The following is a 21392-nucleotide window of genomic DNA, read 5'->3' on the forward strand; positions in this document are numbered from 1 at the left end:
TAAACAGAACATTAAGGAACCTTGTACATTAGGAATTCCCTCTGAATATAACCATAAGACAGAGGCAGGTTATAATGCACAAAAATGCAACCTACCAAATTGCAGTAAATCACATTTTAAGAACTTCTGTATATTAAAACCTGTGAGTTTCAGACTAACCTGATCTGTCATGATCATAATTTTTCCATATCTCAAACTTTTCAAAGATTCAGGATCTTCGTAGCTCTTCTTGTATTGCAGTCCAACTATTTTGATGATGTTGTTGATTTCTGCATTTTCCATGATCTGTATCAAAAAGTTACAGCAGTCAGTGGAAGAAGGAGAAATTCAGAAATAACCTACTCTTTTTTAAGAGGGCTTTATAGCCACTTTTTCAGTGCATCTCTACTTCAATTTCATAACTTTATCCTCAGCAGCCTTCACTGCTGAGGATATTAAATATTTCTGTAAATATTTCTGTACATGCAGATTCTCAAGACTGCACCACTCCCATTCTCCTCTGCAGCCAGAGCACATCGGGTCCAGAAAGGCAGAGAGGAAAGGGCATGCAACAACAAGTCATCCACAAAGCTGCTTTGTTTCCCCATTATTTCTATCTGCAACACAATGCTTACCACAGACTAAATATTAAGAACAGAAGAAGCAATGCTAGGGGTTAACACCACTGCTGCCTCACACTGGAAGCCAAGAAAATCACATGGCAATGGAAAGAATAATAATTTAGGTTTTTTAAGTATTCATGCAAAAATGTTAAGATGAGTCATAGCAGAATTAATTTGCACTTGAGATGAAATGAACTTCATCATTCCAGTACTGTTACTAATACACTTAATATTTCCAGACTTGAAAGTAGCTGATACTTTATGAAATCTTGGCCAAAGATTTTCAAACACAACAAATAAAAGTATGAAGATAGAACCCTAGGAATCAAAAATAAACAGAAGACTAATTTTTTAGCTAAAAGGAGATGACAAGACTACTTACCTGTTTGTGAGAAGCTTCTCGAACATTGAGAATTTTACCCCTGAGTGGGAATACTCCATATCTGTCTCTGCCAATAACACCTAAGCCAGAGACAGCTAAAGATTTGGCAGAGTCTCCTTCTGTCAATATTAATGTGCAGTCCAAGGAATGTTTGCCACCTGCAGTCAAGGAAGAAGTAGAAGTGAGGCAAAAAAAGTGTTACTTTTTAACTCAAATTAACAGAAATACAGTGGCATCAGTCATGAATATTCTTCCTGCCCTATATCAGGTAAATCAAATAGGCTAAATTTCTGTTATTAGGGATGGCCCTCCATACCATAAACTACACAACAAGAATTAGCATCCTAGCCCTTAGCAATACACTATGTTATGGACAGGGAACCAAAGAGAGAGAATGGGATGGAATGGTGGTGCATCTTATGGAATGTTTCCTACGTGTCTATGCACACAAAACAAAGAGACAGATACTTTTGAACCTTTCCCATTTACTTCTTCCAGCTGCAAATTTCTTACAGACTGGAGTTATTTCCTATTCTACTTTTCCTCTTTCCTCACAGTATAATTTTCAGAAGCCATTTATTAAATTACACTTTTGGGGGGATTCTTTTTTTGCCCATTTGCTGAAGCCAGGCAACATTCTTGGAAACATCTCAAACAGAACCCTCTATCTGAAACCCCTGCAGATACTGTTTTTGTCCTGAAACACAACTACATGAAGTAAGAGTACTGTATTTTGCTGCCAGATTACAAATAAACTGTGTGACATGTAGCAATGTCCTGAAGCAATCTCTCTAAAACTGTACCTTTGTTCATCTGTTAAAATTTTTCTCCAGTTTATTGGAAGGTCTGAAATGCCTTCGAAAAGACTATAACTTAGTCATGTGCACAGTCAGGGCAAACATTCATATAGCAAAGAGTTTCATTTTTTTGGACCTAAGAGTGATAACTCACACAGAAAAGGCATGTACAGTCTTTACTTCACCTGACCCTTAGAATACCCAGTACTCTGGAGATCCCAGTTACAGAAAGAAAGATTGATAGTACTACAGAGCTTTGTCTGTGTACTCATTAAAGAATTTCCATGGCACCTGGACCTCCTCTTCCCCTTGTGTTAAGAAACACCAAAGTTTCAGTCAGATACAGTCACCAACTACACCAAGTTCATTGAGACAAGTTCTCAAGAGCAGAACAACTAACACACACTCACACTGCAGGAGTCACTCTTCTCTATCACCATCTGCCTTACCTTTCCCAACAAAACCAACTTTTTATTGAGGCTAGAGATCCTGATTATACTATTAGCTTAGTTCTTGTGCAAAAAAGAAAACACCTCCAACTGATTTTCAAGAGCAAACAGATGATCTATATGGTACCTCCAGTCTAAAAGGAAAGGACTACAAAACTTTCTAGTAAATGTAGTACTTGCGATCCAACTTAAAACCCCTCTGCCAGTAGATGTAGCATTTGAGAAAGTCAGACCAAGAGTGACTATGACAACACACATCATATTCAGAAACTGAATGCCTCTCTGCTGTCCTGTGTGTCCACTCCAAACATGCAATGCCTTCCACGTGATAAATCTAGTGTACTTCAATAAACCAACACCTGGCTAAGCCTCCTTGGGAGATGCAAAGCTGCAGCTCACCATACAAGAATAACTAGACAGCAGAGAAATACCTGGGTAGAGGGAATCCAAACCATGCAAAACAAAAAGCATCAGTGTTGATCCACAAAGGAATCCCTATATGCCTTCACAGCTGAGGAAGCTTCTGAGTAAAAGACAATGTAATATTTTATTAGCTCCCTTGTAAGAGATTCTCCCTTCCCTACAGGCCCAGAAGAAAATGAAAAAAGAGGAATGATTTTGAAGCCTGCTCTCCAAAGTAGGGCTAAGAAAACGCTATGTAAAAAGCATATCTAAAATAATTCATTATATTTACGAGCACCAGGCGTGATATCCATAAAAACACAGCATGTCTCCAAGGACACAATCTTCTAGGCATGAATTGTGCCAGAGATATGCATCTGAATGCAGAATACAAATTCCACAAAAAAAAATACTAGTTAAAGGAGACATGTTTTTTAGTTTTTGAGGCAAATATGACATCTGAATAGCTGGAGAAGTAAAACACTGAAGCAAACTCATAAAAAAAAAAAAAAAACAAAAAAAACCCGAAAACACCTGAGATCAAGGAATCAAAAACCAAACCAAAAAGAGCAAAACCAAGCAGAACTCATCAACTTATCAAGAAATAATCTTTGGTTTAATACTAGAGCTCAAAAAAACCCTCTTTAATAGTCTTAAATGCTTTTTTCCTACTTAAACTACTCACTTACTTCATTCCAATTTCTCTATCTTTGCTTACTAAAAGGATGTATTAAAAATAACTAACTTTAACATAGACTGGCAACATTCCAAGCTCTTTAGTCTTATGTGACTTTCACTTCTATCCCATTGTTCTTGGCAAAAAGATTGCCAGCTGATCCTGACTCCTACCTGTGCTAGGAAGCAAGCCAGCAGAGACTGCCAGTTTGCCCTATATACCCAGACAGGAACCTAATGGCATTTAAAGTCTCATGAAAAAAGTCTCTTGAACTATTCCCTCAGGTCTGCACACTATGTCATCCACTTCCCACAGCTTGAGAATCTCTTGGGGGTCACATCTTTTTATGTCAGAAAGGCCAAGAAAACTAGTCACCTCCAAAATAAAATACTGCTAACACTTTGTAGTTGGAAGCCACAATGATAAAACACACATTCTTTCAATATGGAGCTAGGCTGACATTTTTGTTCAGTGTTATTTAAAAAAACTCTACCCTAGAGGTCAGCATTCCTAATATCAAACCCATCATCACACTTCAATTCTAGCTTTAGAAAGTTTAGAAAACTGGAAAGATTTTTTTTTTATTTGAAAAATATACATAAGTATGAGAAATGAAGACAGGCTTAAAATTACGTCTGAAAAAAAAAAATCTACGAAATACTAAAGTCATTAAAAATAAGCACTCTTACCAGCATCATTAGCATCATCCAGTTTCGGAATGCCCTTGATTTTACTGTGTTTCACTGATGAACATTTTTTGTTCAGCTGAGTTTGTGCCTTAAATTTGACCCAGTTCAAAATGCTCTCTATGATACCACAGTTAGAGGCCTATAAGCAACAGATCAGAATTCTGGTTGACAAAAGCTTCACATAGCACATGTCTCAATTTTAAGTCACTGATCTAACACTGTCTCAAAGCCCTCTGAATTTTAAAAACTGCAACATATAAAACGACCAGGAATTAACAAAGACTTTACTGTCTAGCATTTTATGCATGCAAAATTAAAACACAACACTTACACAGCTTTTTTTCAACCCCTTGTAGAATTGGTGGGAGATAAAAAGGGGACTGAGACCTAATAAGAGGTTCCCTTCTATTGTGTGGTTAACGTGCAGGGCCATTTTAGTTACTGCATTTAGCACCTGCTTCCTGGACTTTGATAGCAAAAAGTAACCTTATGGCATATTTATGACCATTTAAAGTTTCTTTGTAAATGTCTGAAGAGGGCCAAAAGACAACCAAAATAATTTAAGAATAAGCCTATTTATCAACTGTTTGAGAACCTGGTAACATTGTAAGAAACACATCTGCAGCAAAAATAACATATAGCATATTTTCTAAATAAAATCTGCTTTTTCAGAAGAAAATAGAGGTGGAGCAAAAATACTGTGAACTTTGGCTTTTATCCCCCATAATACATCACTCATTGGTTGGAGATTCTGCTGCATGTTTAACACTAGAAATACTGTAAATTAAAGTTACTGAGAAAAATACAATACATATACCAAAAATTGAAGAATTAATACAAGATTTTGTGGTGTTACTATTTTCCTGTAAGTTCTATATAGATTCCACAAGTAGTACAGAACTCTAAGAATAAAACACTGTCCAATAAGCAAAGCTTTGATGACAAGAGTATTAGTAGTGCCACCATTCTCCTAACTACTGGAGTTGCCATTATGCTCCTGGCACTAAACAGGACTTAGTGTAATGAGTTCTGGATATCAGAATTCTACTTTTCCAACTTGTATAAAAATGTAGTAGAGGAAAAATCTCGAAGTGTATTTCTAGTAACACATACATTGAGTAGCAAATTTCTAAACTTGTTTCCTGAGAATAATGACTGCTTTGAATATTACAGCCATAATTTTGCATTTCCTTGATTACTGGAAAAAAAAGTAAATGGGACATGTTTCTTTCCCCTCTCTTTTTACTTCAGTGAAAGAGAATAAGATGCATCAAATGATACAGTAGGCAATATTCTTAACTTCAGAAAATTATTTTAATACAAAAAATTGATCAAGACCTATGTTTAGGTTTAAGAGTAAAATTTATTTCACCAATATAAAAGCCAGAATCTCCAACAAATGAACTGATCAGGTGAAGCGTGTTTTTATATCCAGGACATCTGCCAAAACACAGTCACTCTTAAAGCCAGAGAATGAAAAGAAGTTCCTCCATCACATTCATCCTAATATGCTATAATGTCACCAGAGTACTCTCATCACTAATTAATCTTGTTATATAATTTATGTACACCTGAAAAAGTATGTCAACTCCTGATTCATAGGAAAAAAAAAAAAAAGCAATATGCTTTACTTACTGCTTTAAAAAATTTCTCAGATAGCTGGCACTTGGACCCAAAACTTTTAGGCTGCAAAGTCATATTTTCCTTTGTCTGGGAATCAAATGTTGGGTTTTCAATCAAGCAGTTAACAAAAACCCATATGTGATTCTTCACCTGTTGAAAAAATAGAAACCAATTTACTCAACAAAATTACCACATCAATCTTTTTCAGTATTTTTGTATAAAGTTACTTGCCTGAAATGGCTTCACTGAAACTCCAGCTTTATTCTTCTTTTTCACCACTTCTATCAGTTTGCCCACAACTTGATCGACCACGTAATCAACATGCCTACCACCCTTAATGAAGGGAAGAAAAAAAAAAGCAACATTGAATTTCCTAATAGCTTTCAGCCAACTGATGAAGTTTATGTGCTTAACTTGAAAATCCATGCACATTAGGTTGCAGCATAAGCAAGGAAAATGTGTTTCAGAGTTTCTCTTTCAGTCCTCATTCAAGTGAGGATAATGGATGTTACATGGAAGGGAAGCAGGAGCTCCTTCATTCGCTGCACAGTGGTAGTCTTCAAATATAGCTGCTTACACCTCTAGAGTATAGCAGATGTGAAAAGCACTGGGATGGTACCTGCAACACCACATAGCTGTCAAGAGGTATCTTTTTAACAGGCACTTAAATAACCTTAGACTGAAACCACCTCTATTTACTCATCAAATGAAACTTTCCCATTTTGGCTCATTAGAAATGTTAAGGAGCTCACCCTCAGATACACAGAACCCATGCCTATTCCTTCCTAAAAGTCATCTCACCTTAGCTGTATTTATAGAACTCCATGAATAAACACTATTAACATTCCTTGCTAGCCTTGGGAGTATGCAAGGGCAAACACAGAACAAACTGCAAATAGCCAACCATAAGATCCAGAAAGCTCTGTAAGAACAAAGCAAGATAACCTCAGAGAGATGGGCAGATCTCTAAAACTCACCAGAGACTAAGCCTGCTCCAAATTCAAAGCTGGTGTAACAATGAAACAGAGACTGCAGATAACCTAAGATGGCAAACCAACCACTTAGGAGATCACAGGACAAGAACTTGTAGCTACATTATCATGTTGCCAGCTGCCTTGTAGCGAACAGAGTAGTTAGCTGGACTCTCTTACCAAATGCAGAAGGAAAAAACCAACCAACCAAACAAAACTTATAATGCTATTTCTTGCATTGTGACAGTGCAAGGAAAAAAGAAAGTATATAGTATTTTCTTAGGCTGTGGCACCATAACTGCTGAAAGTGACACATTCACAGTGTCTGTCACAGTTCTTCCCTTCACTGTGAAAGAAAGAATGACTCAGAGTACTGGTTATCCTTGCTTAAAGTCTTTCCAACTAAATATTTCAAGTGAAAGCCATAATGGCAAGAAAACTTTTGGTGGAGGTAATGTATTCATTGTGCAACTACAATCCCTACCACAACTGACGCTGAGGAAGAACTACTTATGTACTTAGACTTTAGAAGAAGTAAGTCAGAAAAGTTACCTTTTTGAAACATATGTAACTCATGCTTTGCAATAGAGAAGGCTGATCAATGTTTAAATTTGTTTTTACTACTGATGAAATTCAATGTAAATAGGGAAGCTCTAAGCACTTTAATAACTTCAAAAGGGGCCCCAATGTTTTTATCACCTTTTCTAGATACAGTTCTCTTTGGATTTAAATTTTAAACCAGCTACAAAAACCAAAAAAAGCCAACCTAAAACACACTGCTAGAAGACAAATAATTATGATATAAAATTGCTTGGAAAACAAAGGCATTTCACATAAGCTTTAGGGATTAAAAAGTCTGTTATAGCTCTATTACATCCTAACAATGACTGCTGATTTACACGTGTAAAAGAAACACAACAATTCTGGGGTATATTCAACAATGCAGAAGTAATCTGAATCAGAACCACTAGTGAAGACCAAACTAGAATATTCCAGTTGGAAGGGACCTCCCGTGATCATTTAGCTCAGCTGCCTGACCACTTCAGGGCTGACCAGAAGTTAAAGAATGTTGTCAAGGGCATCATCCAAATGCCTCAAACACTAACAGGCTTGGAGCACTGACTGCCTCTCCAGGAAGCCTGTACCAATGTTTTACCACTCTCCCAGAAAAGAAATGCTTCCTAATATGCTGTCTAAACCTCCCCTGATGCATCTTTGAACCATTACCTTGAGTCCTGTCACTGGATACCATGGAGAAGAGATCAGCACCTCCCTCTCCACTTTCCCTCCTCAGGAGGCTGTAGTGAGCTATGAGGTCACCCCTCGGCCTCCTCCTCTCCAAACCAGACGAACCCAGAGTCCTCAGCTGCTCCTCACAGGATATTCCTTCTTCCAACCCTCTTACAAGCTTTGTTGCCCTCCTTTGGATGCATTCAAGGACCTTCTCAACCTTCTTTAATTGTGGGGCCCAGAAGTACACACTGAGCTTGAGGTAAGGCTACACCAGTCCTGAATACAGTGGGACAATCACTTCTTTTGACCGGCTGGTCGGGCTGTGTTTGGATGCACCCCAGGATGTGGTTTGCCCTCTTGGCTCCCGACTCATATTGATCCTGTTGTCAACCAAAACCCCCACCTCTCTTCCTGCAGGGCTGCTCTTGATCCACTTCTCTCAAAATTTATATTTGTGCCTGGCATTACTCCACCCTAGGTGCAGATCTGGCATTTGGACTTAAATTTCATCCCATTAATCAGCCCAGTGCTCCAATCTATCCAGATCCCTCTGAAAGGGCTCTGGTCCCTCAAGAGAGTCAGCAACACTTCCCGTTTGGGTATTACCAGCAAACTTGTTAATGGTGCGCTCAACTCCAGCATACAAATCGCTGATAGATACATGGAACATGCCTGGCCCTTAAATTGAATCCTGAAGGTACACAACAAGACAGCACAAACTTGCATCATAGCTACTATATTCCAGATGAGAAAGCCTAACGAGTGTTTGAAGGTGTGTATCCTGTAGTCTTTAATTCTATGGAGCAATGACTACAGAAATTGCCTACACCAATGGTGACAGATATGGTTAAATATTCACAAGTCCAAGGTGACACAACTTCCCTTGAAGGTAAAATAACAGCTTTTCTTCAAAAATATGAATGGTCCTAAAGCCCTGGATATCTTAGTCATTTATATTTGATTGCCCAAACGCCTTCCTTTAATTTATAGCCAAGAACATACAAATAGCAGTAAAATGCTAAATTCTAGTAGCTGTTACAGAAGAGTCACAATATTTTGACTGAAATCTACCATCTTGTAACAATGGAGTGATTCAGACATGTACTAAACAATTTAAAATACTACTCAATGTGCAGAAGATCACCTTTGATTAATATCAATTAGTCCCTTAAAAATACAAAAGAAATAGTGGTTCCTGCTCAGACCAATTTACATTAATACAGACAAAAAAAAAAAGAAAACATGTCTGTGGAGACATTCACCATCAGGTAATGAACATACAGCCTTCATTCTTTATACCTGAGAGAAGTGACAAGAAAAAAAAAAAGCTTTCAATGGGCAAGAAGTAGTATAGGATAGATATGAAACCAGAAATGGAAAACTACAAAACTAAGAAAAAACAGCAGCCAAAAAGACAAAAGAAAAGAAACAGCTAGCAAGAAAAACTCAAAAGTTAGGATTCTACATTTTAAGGCAGAATATGCATCTGAAAAGACAGAAGATACAAAGTAGCTGAACTGATGAGAGATGGTAGCCATGTTCTCAAAAAAAAAAAAAAAAGAGAAAAAAGAGAGGTAGGGAAAAAAAAAACCGTATTATTAGTCATAACCAAAACAAATACTTGCACTTCAAAGCAATCCTCTGTGGTTTCTAGCAGTCCAAACAGTCACCTACTAAAGAGCAGCAGCAACCACTAGTGTGTTTTAGAAGAATCACACATGAAAGTATTTTTTCTTAGCATTTCTTCTTAAAAAAACATAACAAAAATCCTCAAACCACCAAAATTAACACACAACTTGTTATTCATGTACAGATGACAGAATTTCAGTACAGAAGAGTTCAAGTGAAAGTTAATATAAAAGAAAGAAAAATAAAACCATTTCTGAACTGTAAACAGAAGCTGCTACAGGAAAATATCAAATTATATGTTTAGAAAAACATTCCACATTTGAATGGCAATTTTAAAGTGCCTTACTTTTATTCATCACATTACTGAAAAACTTGTGCTTAAGGGAATATCTCCATATATTTTTGTATTTGTTTTTTTTTTTCCAATTTTAGCACTTCAATTATATTTCTAACACTAACATGTGATACATCAAAAATTAGCTACTTACCAGTAATTCTTGTTCTTAGAAGATATTAGTTACTATAACAGTTCCCCATTCCTGTGTCCATTCTTAGTGTGTAGCATTGAGTGAGGGATGTTCAGAGCTCAAAGTTGGGAACCTTCCAACCATCTCACCAGTAGGTGGCACATTTACCCACTATAGAAGCATAACAGCCTATAACTGCCCCAACTGTCAGAACATTTTAATACAAGACAGAAAAACAAAAATACCCTCTAAATCTAGAGGGCTGCCAATGACTTTTAGGACTATGGTATTGTGAAAAAGAGAAATACAACTGCATAACCTTCTATTACTAGAAGGTAAACATTGTGAATGAATCCCAGTCTTGCAGACTTCAGGATGCCAAGACTTCTAGTAAAATAGTCACTACTAAAATCTTAAAAATTAAGCTCTAGACTGGATCCTATATACATTCTATTCATACCATCATCAATAGCCAACAGCCTCAATTCCAAGGTAAGCCATATTTAAAATCAATGGACAGAAAAATAGTTCATATGGCAAACAAATTCAGAAGCTAATTATCTATTTGAGAATTTTATTGCATTAGCTATACAAATAAAATCCTATTTTGTTTTACATTTATTTTATAATAAGAAATATAAAAATGTCATTCTCTGGAATGGTCTTGAATTTGTTGTTGGACTACAGCACATTTTAACAGGTTGGGATGTTCCCTCCACCTTAGTCTATAATCTGACACTGCATCTGTATTAGTTGAGCATTCCTGCTAAAACAATTAGTAGTATTACACTTAGCAGTGTAATAATGCTTTAATACTATTAAAGATATCATTAAATTGTTACACTAACAACTGAATTTCTACTACAGCTACTATTTGAAACAGAACTTGAGACGACCATGTCTAATCAGGTAACATAAAATTCTCTCCAAATTGTCATCTGCACAACTGTAATCTTTACAAACATTCTTTCAAATGCTGCCTCAGAGCCTTAAGTTGAATTCTATGGTGGTATACTGTGGCAAAATTGCAAATAAATGGGGACCTCACCAAGGAAACAAATTTACAAGACCACAACAGAGAGGGAGACTTGCCTCAACACACTGCCTGACCTTCTTTACACTCTTAAAAAAAAAAAAAAAATCAACCTAAATAAAAAACTTGTTTGGAATTTAAAGCAAGTTTTAAAAAGGTGGAAGTGAAGTTACGACTGGGTAAAATTTATCCAGGAACAGAAAAGCTTTCAGCAAACAGTGATAAATAACCAAAAAACAGCTGAAATGAGCTCCTCACCTGTTAGCAGATAAGGGGACAGGCAGTTGACGCAGTTAGTTACTAGCCATTATGTCTCATCAGTGGGTAGTTGCACATCAATTGCTGGTGAGGTGGTTCACCGGCCCCGAACATTCCACATCCAGTCACACACATAAGGCATGGATTGGGAGAGTGGGAAAAACTAGAAATTACAACACTTACCTTTGAAGAATACACAGTATTTTTTCTATGAACTTTCTTAAAGAGTATATGATAACAATGTATGTGTAACTTCGGGTTGGGTGAAAATAGAGCCAACAGAGTAAAAACTCAATCTTTTGAATAAGTGTACACAACATGTTTACCTTACAAGTCAGTAAGCATTCATTTTTTCAAATACATTTCTTCATCTGATTACCAAACATTAGTAAGTTTCTCCACATTGCCACTTCTTGATACAGGTACTGTATACATCTTTAAGGTTATGCTGTTTTTCTTCTTTATGTTGCATAAAAAGGCCTGAATTAAAACTATGTTTTAAAGTTTCAACTACCAGATAAGTTTGTTATCCCTAGACTTGACAAGTATCAGATAAGGCCTTAAGTAAAAAGAACACAAAGAAAGTAAAAATTCTACAGTGATTGAGCTAGATGTAAAATGACACTGGAAGAAGTTGTGGTAAAAATTATTCTGAATGAACAATGGCTGCACATCTTCTATCACCAAGGTTAACACTGTTGATTCTGGGCACTCGCCTAGACTAGGGACCCCACCTGGTGTTACCCCTGGTGCTTATGAACCATTTGTGCTACCATTAGAATTTTCTTCTGTTCAACTCTTAGAAGAGAGATGCGAGTAAGGAGCAGTTTAAGTGTCTGATGACAAATTCTTATCTTTCTCATCTTCTGGGGAATTTCATGGTTAAGGTTGCCTAAAATTAGCCTCACCATCCACTAGAATTGCTTGTCTGTTGTTAGATCACTCCTCTGCTGCAACTTGTGAAGAGCAGAAATGACAAATACTTTCTTTCACCAGGGTTGGGCCTAGGTCCCTAAAGCAGGGCCACACCCAACTGTCCTAAATGAGTTACACTGATTGACTTCAGGTGCTTGCCTTGGTGCCTGACCACTCCACCTATTTGAGAAGTACAAAGACTGTACTTTTAGTATACTGAATATCAGCTATAATACTGCTTCTCTAGTACTGTATTTATAGTTATTTATTATAACTATAGTTGCTAATAAGCACAGAGAATACCTAGATCCTCTTACACAGAAACACAAATAAAAGAATCTCAACATTTCAGGCCAGTTTTATACATCATAGAGCAATAAATGGAAAACCATTTTTCAAGGACATCAAAAGCCATTTTTGCCCTCCAAAACTTCCCACTACTAGCTTTAAAGAGGCTTGTAATATCAGAAGTATTACTATGTGTTAAAAAGGAAGGAATAAAACAGTTCCACTCATTTCGTGTCTAATAATTAATATGTATGCTCACAGAAGACATCAGCATCACTCATAATTACAATAGTATTTTAAACACCAGTGCAGAAGTACTGCTATGAATGTGTTTTGATTGCATTCAGTTCCTCTCATGCAAAGAATTACCTCACCTATTTATTCTTAGTAACCCAGACATATTTTTTTTCAAGTATCTGACTGGAAATACATAACCTTAGGACACACTTTTATAATTTACATATTTATCAATTAATATAACTACTCACCTTTGTGGTAGCTATACTATTTACGAAGCTGATTTGCTGAAACCCTTTTTCACTTAAAGTGAGGCACACATCCCATCGCTCATTCACAACCTCATGAATAACCTTGAGTGCAACTCCAGTTTCATCCAGCTTGTCTTTTACGTAAAGATCTACGTAGCTGCGGAATCCATTTACCTATGAGCAACGGGGATGCAGATTACTATTACTCTTCTTTGTGTAAACAATCAAGACACTTAAAATATTTTAAATGAGGCTCTTACAGGCAATTTCTTCCCATTCAACATGACTTTGACTCCTTTGCAAGACCCAGCCAAATCATATGCTCTTCTAGTCATGAGGGCCACGATATCCTTATCAAGTTTTTCCATTTTAAATTTAGATAGGTCTGGCTGGAATGTAATGCATGTGTAGTCATCACCATCAAAATGTTTAATCTTGGGTTCAGAGGTCTTCATCATATTGTTCATCCAAGTCTTTGGAAACAAAACATTTTAGATGTTGGTTAGAATGTTATCCTCCTCTTTTACTCTATTTTCCAGCTCTGCTACCATTGTAACAGCTACACAACAAAAAGCATACAGATTTCTTTTACAAGTTTTCTATGATAAAGAACTACACAAAATTTATTTCTTAGCTAAGATTTGCACAAAAATGGTGACAGCAGATCAGTGCAAATATGCAGGCATGATTCTATTGCAAGTAGAGCCCACCACAGAACGGACTAAATCAGGTAAGTGATCTAGCTGAACAGTCTTTATGGCCCAGCAGTTTAACACTTTCACTCACATTTCTATAAAAAAGCTTATTATACCCTGAGATAGGGTGCATCTTTGTGGCTGTGCACACATGCCACATGAGCATGATTCTTGGCAAATCAGTTTCTTCAGACTTGAATCAGGAGTCTTGGTATTGGTCGCTGTTTAAGAATATGGGCACATTTCTAAGACCAAGTAGAATGTCTGCTCACATCATATATCAAAGTTTAGTTGCATTAAATTTTCACAAATTTTGAAAATATAGCACTTGTATGTAAGTAATAAAGCATGTGATTATAAAAAGTATACTCTAACAAATATTATGCTTCATGGCAGTCAGCACAAAATATTAAATATTTAAAGAGATAGGTAAAACCATTTAAATGTATTATTTATGTAGTGGCATGACAGCATAATCAGAAATGCATTCACTGACAAAAAAAAAAAAAAAAAAAAAAAAAAAAAAAAGAGAGAGAGAGAAGAAAGCCACCAAATGGGAAAAACATCAAAGCCAAGGAACTTAGGTATCTTATCTGCCATGAAGTTCTTCAGACTTTTAGAAAGGTGGCCACCTCAAAGCTATGCACATTCAGACTTTGTACTGTGGGGTACCAATGGTAACCATGACCAATGAGTACAAACAGGGAAAGAGAGGGAGGGAAACAACTAAAAAAATCACTGAAAAAACCTTTTCCTTAACAATATAAAAACTTAGCTAGATAATTGCACAGATAAATAGGAAGATTATTTGACAAAGTATAAAACAGCAATTACAAATTTTTTTCAATACATTCCTTTTCACATGCACATGAATATACTTTAGTTTTCATAGAAATTTTTCATTTTTAGCAACCTGACACTACCAAGAAAAATATTACTTAACAAGAAAAAAACCCAAATTCTAATGCACAAAAGTACCAATTTTACTGTCTGAATACCAAGCCTGCCAATTCTATTTGAATCTTAAATTATTAATTTCATGAAACATTCAGGAAATATAGAAAACATATTAAACTTTAAATTTCTAATTACAGTAAAAAGAAGTTGATACAATTGCTATACCTGCTTGAAGCTGTGTTTGTATTCTTTGCAAGCAGTTTCAACTGTAAACTTTGTACTAAATATGTTACAAAGTTTCGCACCATAGCCATTGCGCCCACCTGAAAAAAAAACCAACATATTGCAATGTGATAACATATGCCAATGAAGTAAAATGTTTCTAGATAAGACAAAATTTGGCCCACATGTCAACAGCTATCAAAGGTTGCCAGCCAGGGAGTTTCACACTACTCCCCAGCTGGTGAAACTGTCTCTGCCCCCAAAATTAGTTTTCTCCTCCCCCCAAGGCCGAGATGCTCCCCTTGCTTCACTATTGCTTCAGCAAGCAATATACCAGTTACTTCCTAAAAGGCAAATGACCACAAGATCCTGATCAGTGGGAAACCAGGTCATGATCAGATCCAACACACACTGTTAACACACATCATAATATGGGCAATCATATAGGGGGTAGAAATACAGAAATTAAAAGTTAATTCACATTTCGGATAATAAATCATACCCTAACTTATTAAGCTTTTTTCCTTTTATTTCAAGACCATAAATGTTAAAATGCTTGCATACGTTATATTTAAAATACAAAATATGTTGTTCATTACTGAATCCTGGGAACTGACATTAAAGATGTAAATGCAAAGTTCTCTGTAAACACTGATATTAAAAAGTAAGATTTTTAAGTAATTTTACACTTAATGATGTGTAAAAACAGATGATTTAATAATCATCTGTTATGAAACATAATAGAAAGGAAAATAGTAAGAGAAAGCATACTGAAAGACAAACAAGGGCTTAATTGAATAAAACAAAGAATGTTAAATAGTCTTGCCTGTAACTTTTTTCTCATCATCATCATAGTTGCTGGATGTTAGCAGCTGCCCAAAGATTAAAGCAGGTACATATACTTTCTCTACTTTGTGTTCCACAACTGGTATACCTTTTCCATTATTCCATATGCTTATGATGTTTGACTCCCTATAATGAAGATATTAAGCCAATTAATGCAACCTTGAAAACAAACGCCTGTATACATTTTACCAGTTTAAATAACTGCATAAGATACAATAAAATATTCTTGCCACTTTTCTTCATAGTTCTATCCATTTTAGTTAGAAAAAAAACTTCTACATGCTTACTAGATGTCTTAGAAGAGCGTAATTACCCTCATATAATTATAGTACTTCATGTCATAAAAATAACCCCCAAAAATCTGTTTGAAGACCTTTCACTACCGGTGTGATCTACAACAGAACCCTCAAGCTTAGTGAGAGAATTATCCTTAAGTTAGGGATGGATCTTTTTAGGTTTCATTGAAGTCCACACAGCCAAGTTTATGAAAACTGGGAAATAATACTTGTAAACATTGTAACTTATTTTATACATCAATTCCAAAATCAATCAACATCTGGCGTTGTTAATACTCGTAGCTCATTTTGGACTATCAGACAATAAAAAAATCATGACAAGTCTGGCAAAATAACACTACTTTTCCTCTCACACCATTATATAAACAATTTATTCTACAGAAACTGATAATGCACTAAAATCCTGCAGAAAAAATATTTATCCTAATGATTAGGTGTGAACATTAGGTGTCTAGAACATTTATTATTCAGTTAAACATCATTGAAAAGGTACTACTAAAGGAATCCAATCAACCTCTATTTAAGTACAATATTTATCTTTAGAAAATATCTCTAAGTATTCAACTTTGAAAAACAGTGGCAATTACCTATTTGCAACCTACAGTTTCAGTGTGATACAGATGAACAATTAAAAAATAACCTTATCCTAATGCTAAAGGAGTTAACATAGACAGTCAATAGGTGTCAAATTAGGTTACAAATTTCAAGGCTGGTATTTATGATTACAAGTAACCTGGCTGGTTATTTACGTATTGTCAAGCTTTCATCTAATCATTAATTTTATAACCTTCTTCTTTTAAGTTTAATTCACCCAAACATTAATGATTGATTTACGAAAGCAAATAAGTAAAAATTCAGAGCTATACTACATCACTTTTAATTCACCTTTTCATCTTAAAATATGAAGCTATAGGAAATAATTAAGAAAATCTTGTTTCTAAAATTCCAATGTAATTTATTAAAGTGCTTTGTACAAATCTGAACTACAGTAGCACTGGCAAGGAAAGAAATTAAAACATTCTTTTACTTACGGATCAATGGATATTTTAATACAAGTCATGTTCTTGTCTCTCTGCTTATTGTCAGCAGCATTTACTATGAAACAAAGTAGCACAAATTAACATTTTGTAGGAGCAATAACTAATTACTTGATTTGTAAAAATTATTATAAACATACTCCAGCACAAGTTACAACAGTATAGGTATTTTTTTCATTGGGTATCTTTCTGTATATTCTGTATCTTATTACAGAAAACTACAAATATGACCAAGTATCTGCAAGAAGACATTTTTCAGCCTTCTTATCACTATTTCTAGCAGTTAGAATATCTTGGAAACAAATACGGGAGTGTATTTTGTGAGCTTCTTCTCATAACTGTTCCTAATATACTGAACACTTCATTCTTCTGTTGCCACACTTACTTGGGTAGTTTTAACACATATTACACTATGTATGTTAAAAACCCTAGGAAATAATATGTGTGACCCCATCAGTTTACACATCCTTTTTCCACTGAAAACCAAACCTGGAAAAGTCACATCCAATTAAGGAGCGGTTTGATTGCAGCAAAAGTTCTCTGAAGAGCCCATGATGCTTAGAAATAAGTTGTCAGGTAGTTCCTGAACATTTTACACAGTTTAGGATCAAAAGAAGGATAACTAAGGGTAACTGGGAGTTAGAATTTAATTTTGGAATTTAATTAACCCGCACTCCAATGTGTATTAACCACAGAACATGAACCACAGAACAGAAATCAGAAAGGAGACCACAGCTATTAACCACAAAAACAAATTATAATAATTTTCATCATCTATGAAACAGATCAAAATAAAACCCAAAACCACAACGGGCATGAAGAGAAATCAATTTAAACTAAAATACATGAATAGATTATGAAGATCTCAATACAAGATCAGATATTTTATGGTGGTTTGGCTAAAATCATTAAGTGCAGTTTCATTGCATATCTACAATGTCCAATTTTCATTATGTTACTACATTGACCTCTAGCTCTCTAACCACACTTTGTGGTGCACTTAACAGTGCTACATAAAAAAAGCAGTCAGCCATACAGTACTGTGATAATGATTGGATAATCATTTTCCTTTTAAATAGGACAAGACGGAAGTGACTCCTTCCTATGAAAAGCTGTGAATTTCATCTCTGAGGCAGCACTCAAAAAAGAAGTGAAAGATTTTCATCCCTGTATTTCTCAAACTAAGTAATGCGTAAATAAATAAATAAATCCTCCTCTTCCAGCTGGCAAAGATAAAGTCTTTGATGCCTCCAAGACAGCAACACTGTAAAGCATAGTTTGAGAGGTGGGGAGAAATGCTGAACCCAATGAAGGTCATGCCAAAAACTTCCTTGACCTCAATACACCAGAATTTAGCCCATGATAGAATCCAGCCAGTCCTTACAACATTATTCAGAAAAACTGACAAGCCCAAGAACTCAAGCCAATTAACCCAAAATATCAGTTCAACAGACAGCATGCTGTTCAGATGTTGCACCTCTCTACTGCTGATAAGTCTTCACTGTGTGCCTTTCACCAAAAGAATATCATAAAATTGAGTCAAAGTGACTCGGGGACTTGGAGAATTTTCTAAAAATCTTTTTTTTCCCCACTCTTTTATACAGCAGAATGATACTTATTTGACTTAAAGCTCTACGAAGTCTCAAAACAATCCATGTAAGAATCACTATCACCACCACTATCATTCTGTACAGGAAGAGGTAGTTTTAATGATTCATGAGATAATGGCCTAAGTTAACAGAAGAATAATCCTCTTTCAAATGTTACTTAAAACTGTAGCCCTGATCAACTTTGCAGATTCAGAATCTTGTAACAATCTTGATCTTAAATAACGACCTAGTTTAGACATTCAGTGACAAATATTGGCACTGTTGTACAAGTTCAGGTGAAAGCACTCTTTCCTCTCTAAGCTGTTATGCAGTGCTGAAATGCACTAAAATTCTCATGCATTGCACTTTAGTAGGACTCTAAGTCTGCTCTAAACTTAGATACAAACGGATGTGCTTCGACAGCTCTCAGAAAAGCGTGTACTCCATCACACTAAAGCAATATTATTGGTAAAATACTTACCAACGATTTCATCAAAGATCTTGTACAAGCCTGGAACAAAGGTAACGTCTCTGCAATTCATTCCTACATCTTCATCATAAACCCACATTAACTATATGTAAATAAAATAAAACAAAAATATTTACTGTCTTGGTAAACCAGTCTATAAAGATCTATTAACTGCAGAAAATTTACTCTTCCAGTCTGATTGCTGCTGTCATATGAGACAAAAGCAGAACTTTGGCAAAAATAGCCACTCTACCCACAAAGATTTCCACACTGAAAATGCATTATTTTCTGCCTGGGGGCAACTCCAACAGTACAGACAAGGGAAGCTCAAAAGAATTTGCAGCTTCACAAAAACAGCTGAAAAAAGTGCCGGCAGGAAGCTTAAATTCTCTATTCTCTACCTAAACACATCAAAGCCTTTTTGGACCTGGAGCAAGCATTATTTTCAAATATGTACACATAGGTGTGTGCACATTTGTAAATGCACACATACAGAAGCATAATTGTGTGCTTATTTATATGGGTGTGTATTTATATTTTAACTGAACTTCAACATTTTCCGAGCATGTTTCTTCAGATGTGCTGAGCACTTCTTTAAAAAGCTTTCTCTTGACCCTTTCCCTGTACATGCCAAAAGCTTGACCACAATTTTTAACACAATAATTCAGAATACCCAGAAAAGCAGAATTCTACCAATTTATTAACCAGATTAGTAATTTCCTCATTAAAATAAACTATCAAGACTGTAAAGTTAGTGACGCTTACCTGAGTTAATGGTTCAACTGACCCAATGTAGGTATCTGGGCGGAGAAGGATGTGCTCAAGCTGAGTCTTCTTCTGATAAACTCTCTCAACAGACATCTTCTTTGAAGTGTCATTTTTATTAATGCTTTCTGAGTCTTCCTTTTTTGCAGCATTGATCTGATTATCAAATAATGTCTAGGAAAAAAAATAACAGCAACAATTAACCTCATTCATGCCGTCTATCACTCTTGAGATATAACCAAAATCTGACAGAGATCAAATTGAAATCAAAACCTGTCATGTAATTTAAATGTTAAGCTTTCAGAAGTATTAAGATCCAACTATCCTGTCAAGAGAAAAAAATTAACATATTATGTCACAGTTTCTTAATAAATTGTCACATATTCAAACTTCAGTGAGTTGCGAATCACAATAAACCAAAATAAGGAAACAGTGTGTTACAAGATACCCATTTCCTCAGGAAGTTATTAGAGCTAGCAAATGTAGAAAAGCCTAGTTCTGAGACAGTAAGAACACATCTACTCAGAGACTAGGTATGACATTTTACAGTATATGTTCCTACCTGTAAAATGGAATTATTTTAAAAATACCAATAAATATAACTTCAACTCGCATTTTTTCCTTAACTGGCCAGTAGACATAACAGAAAAAAAGTCCATCATCATGAGCTTAATAACCTGAATTAGCATCTTTCTCTTACAGGGATTTACCAACTTTTAAGCAGATGCTACCTGACCACTGAAAACCACTAACACATAAAAATGAGATTAAAGCCCACTTCTCACTCAGAAGAATGTTTTACTTCTGTTTAGCTGCTCTCAGTAAATCTCTTTTTAAAGTAAATATAGGCTAAACTTCAATCCTGGATTAACCAGTCACCATGCAGACTTCTCAGCCAGAAAAAACTATCATCAGATCTCTCACAATCCAGCCTGTGCTGCAGCCTCAGATAGCACTGAAAGCAGAGGGTAACAAAACACAAAGAGCACATAGGAACAAGAAGCAAAGGATATTGAGCTTCCCTAAACCACTTCACCAGACTCAAAACAGAAACACCAGCCTATGGCACACAATTAACAAGGACAATTCTACCCATATTATTCAAATTTGCTTTCTGTATATTCTACTATTTAAGTTTTTATGCTTTTTAATCTTTCCTCCTAGCAGACACAGGAATAAAGCACTTCATTCTATTCAGAACAAGGGAAATTACTTTTCCAGATTTAGAGATCATATTTTTCTCATTTATTTAAAGCAATGCTATGAAACATGTATTTTGAGAACAAGCAGATGATGTGCACCAGTGATGATAACATCCAATTGTCTGGCCCTGAGCAAAGCGAAGAGGGCCAAATAAAAATCCAATTCTTAAAAAAGAAAGCAAGCTTTAATCTGCTGAGCTTCTACTACTTAAATACAAGTAAAACAGGGGGAAGCCTTCCCTACCTTCCCCCCCTCCCCCTTTTCTTTTTTTTTAAACTGAGCAAGCACTAAACTGTAGTGTTGTTAAACTGACAGTCTCTTCTGTATATTTTGGAATTGTCTCAAGAATGCCTTTTGTATTATGTCCTGTATGAAAGATCTTCATATTGTTAGAGCTCCAGTAACACTTCTGAAAACAGCACCAGCTGTTGTTTCATGAGAAAAACCCTAAAGATAATTAACCAAGTGTCA

At 35.6% G+C, this 21392-nt stretch overlaps 1 protein-coding gene across 4 annotated transcripts in view; it reads right to left on the bottom strand.

Moving 5' to 3' along the window:
* Positions 1-21392, bottom strand: part of TOP2B (DNA topoisomerase II beta) — a 60728-nt gene that overhangs the window by 25704 nt on the left and 13632 nt on the right. For all 4 annotated transcript variants that reach the window (XM_030444561.1, XM_030444559.1, XM_030444562.1 and 1 more), the window contains exons 2-13: positions 19719-19892; positions 18966-19056; positions 16890-16953; positions 15543-15688; positions 14720-14817; positions 13163-13375; positions 12903-13076; positions 5852-5953; positions 5633-5770; positions 3998-4136; positions 985-1142; positions 160-285 (exon numbers count right to left, since the gene is read on the bottom strand). In XM_030444561.1, the coding sequence (XP_030300421.1) occupies positions 160-285; positions 985-1142; positions 3998-4136; positions 5633-5770; positions 5852-5953; positions 12903-13076; positions 13163-13375; positions 14720-14817; positions 15543-15688; positions 16890-16953; positions 18966-19056; positions 19719-19892 (1623 nt within the window). The remainder of the gene's footprint in view (positions 1-159; positions 286-984; positions 1143-3997; positions 4137-5632; positions 5771-5851; positions 5954-12902; positions 13077-13162; positions 13376-14719; positions 14818-15542; positions 15689-16889; positions 16954-18965; positions 19057-19718; positions 19893-21392) is intronic.

The sequence above is a fragment of the Calypte anna genome, chromosome 2 (genome assembly GCF_003957555.1).
Source record: "Calypte anna isolate BGI_N300 chromosome 2, bCalAnn1_v1.p, whole genome shotgun sequence".
Lineage (NCBI taxonomy): Eukaryota > Metazoa > Chordata > Aves > Apodiformes > Trochilidae > Calypte > Calypte anna.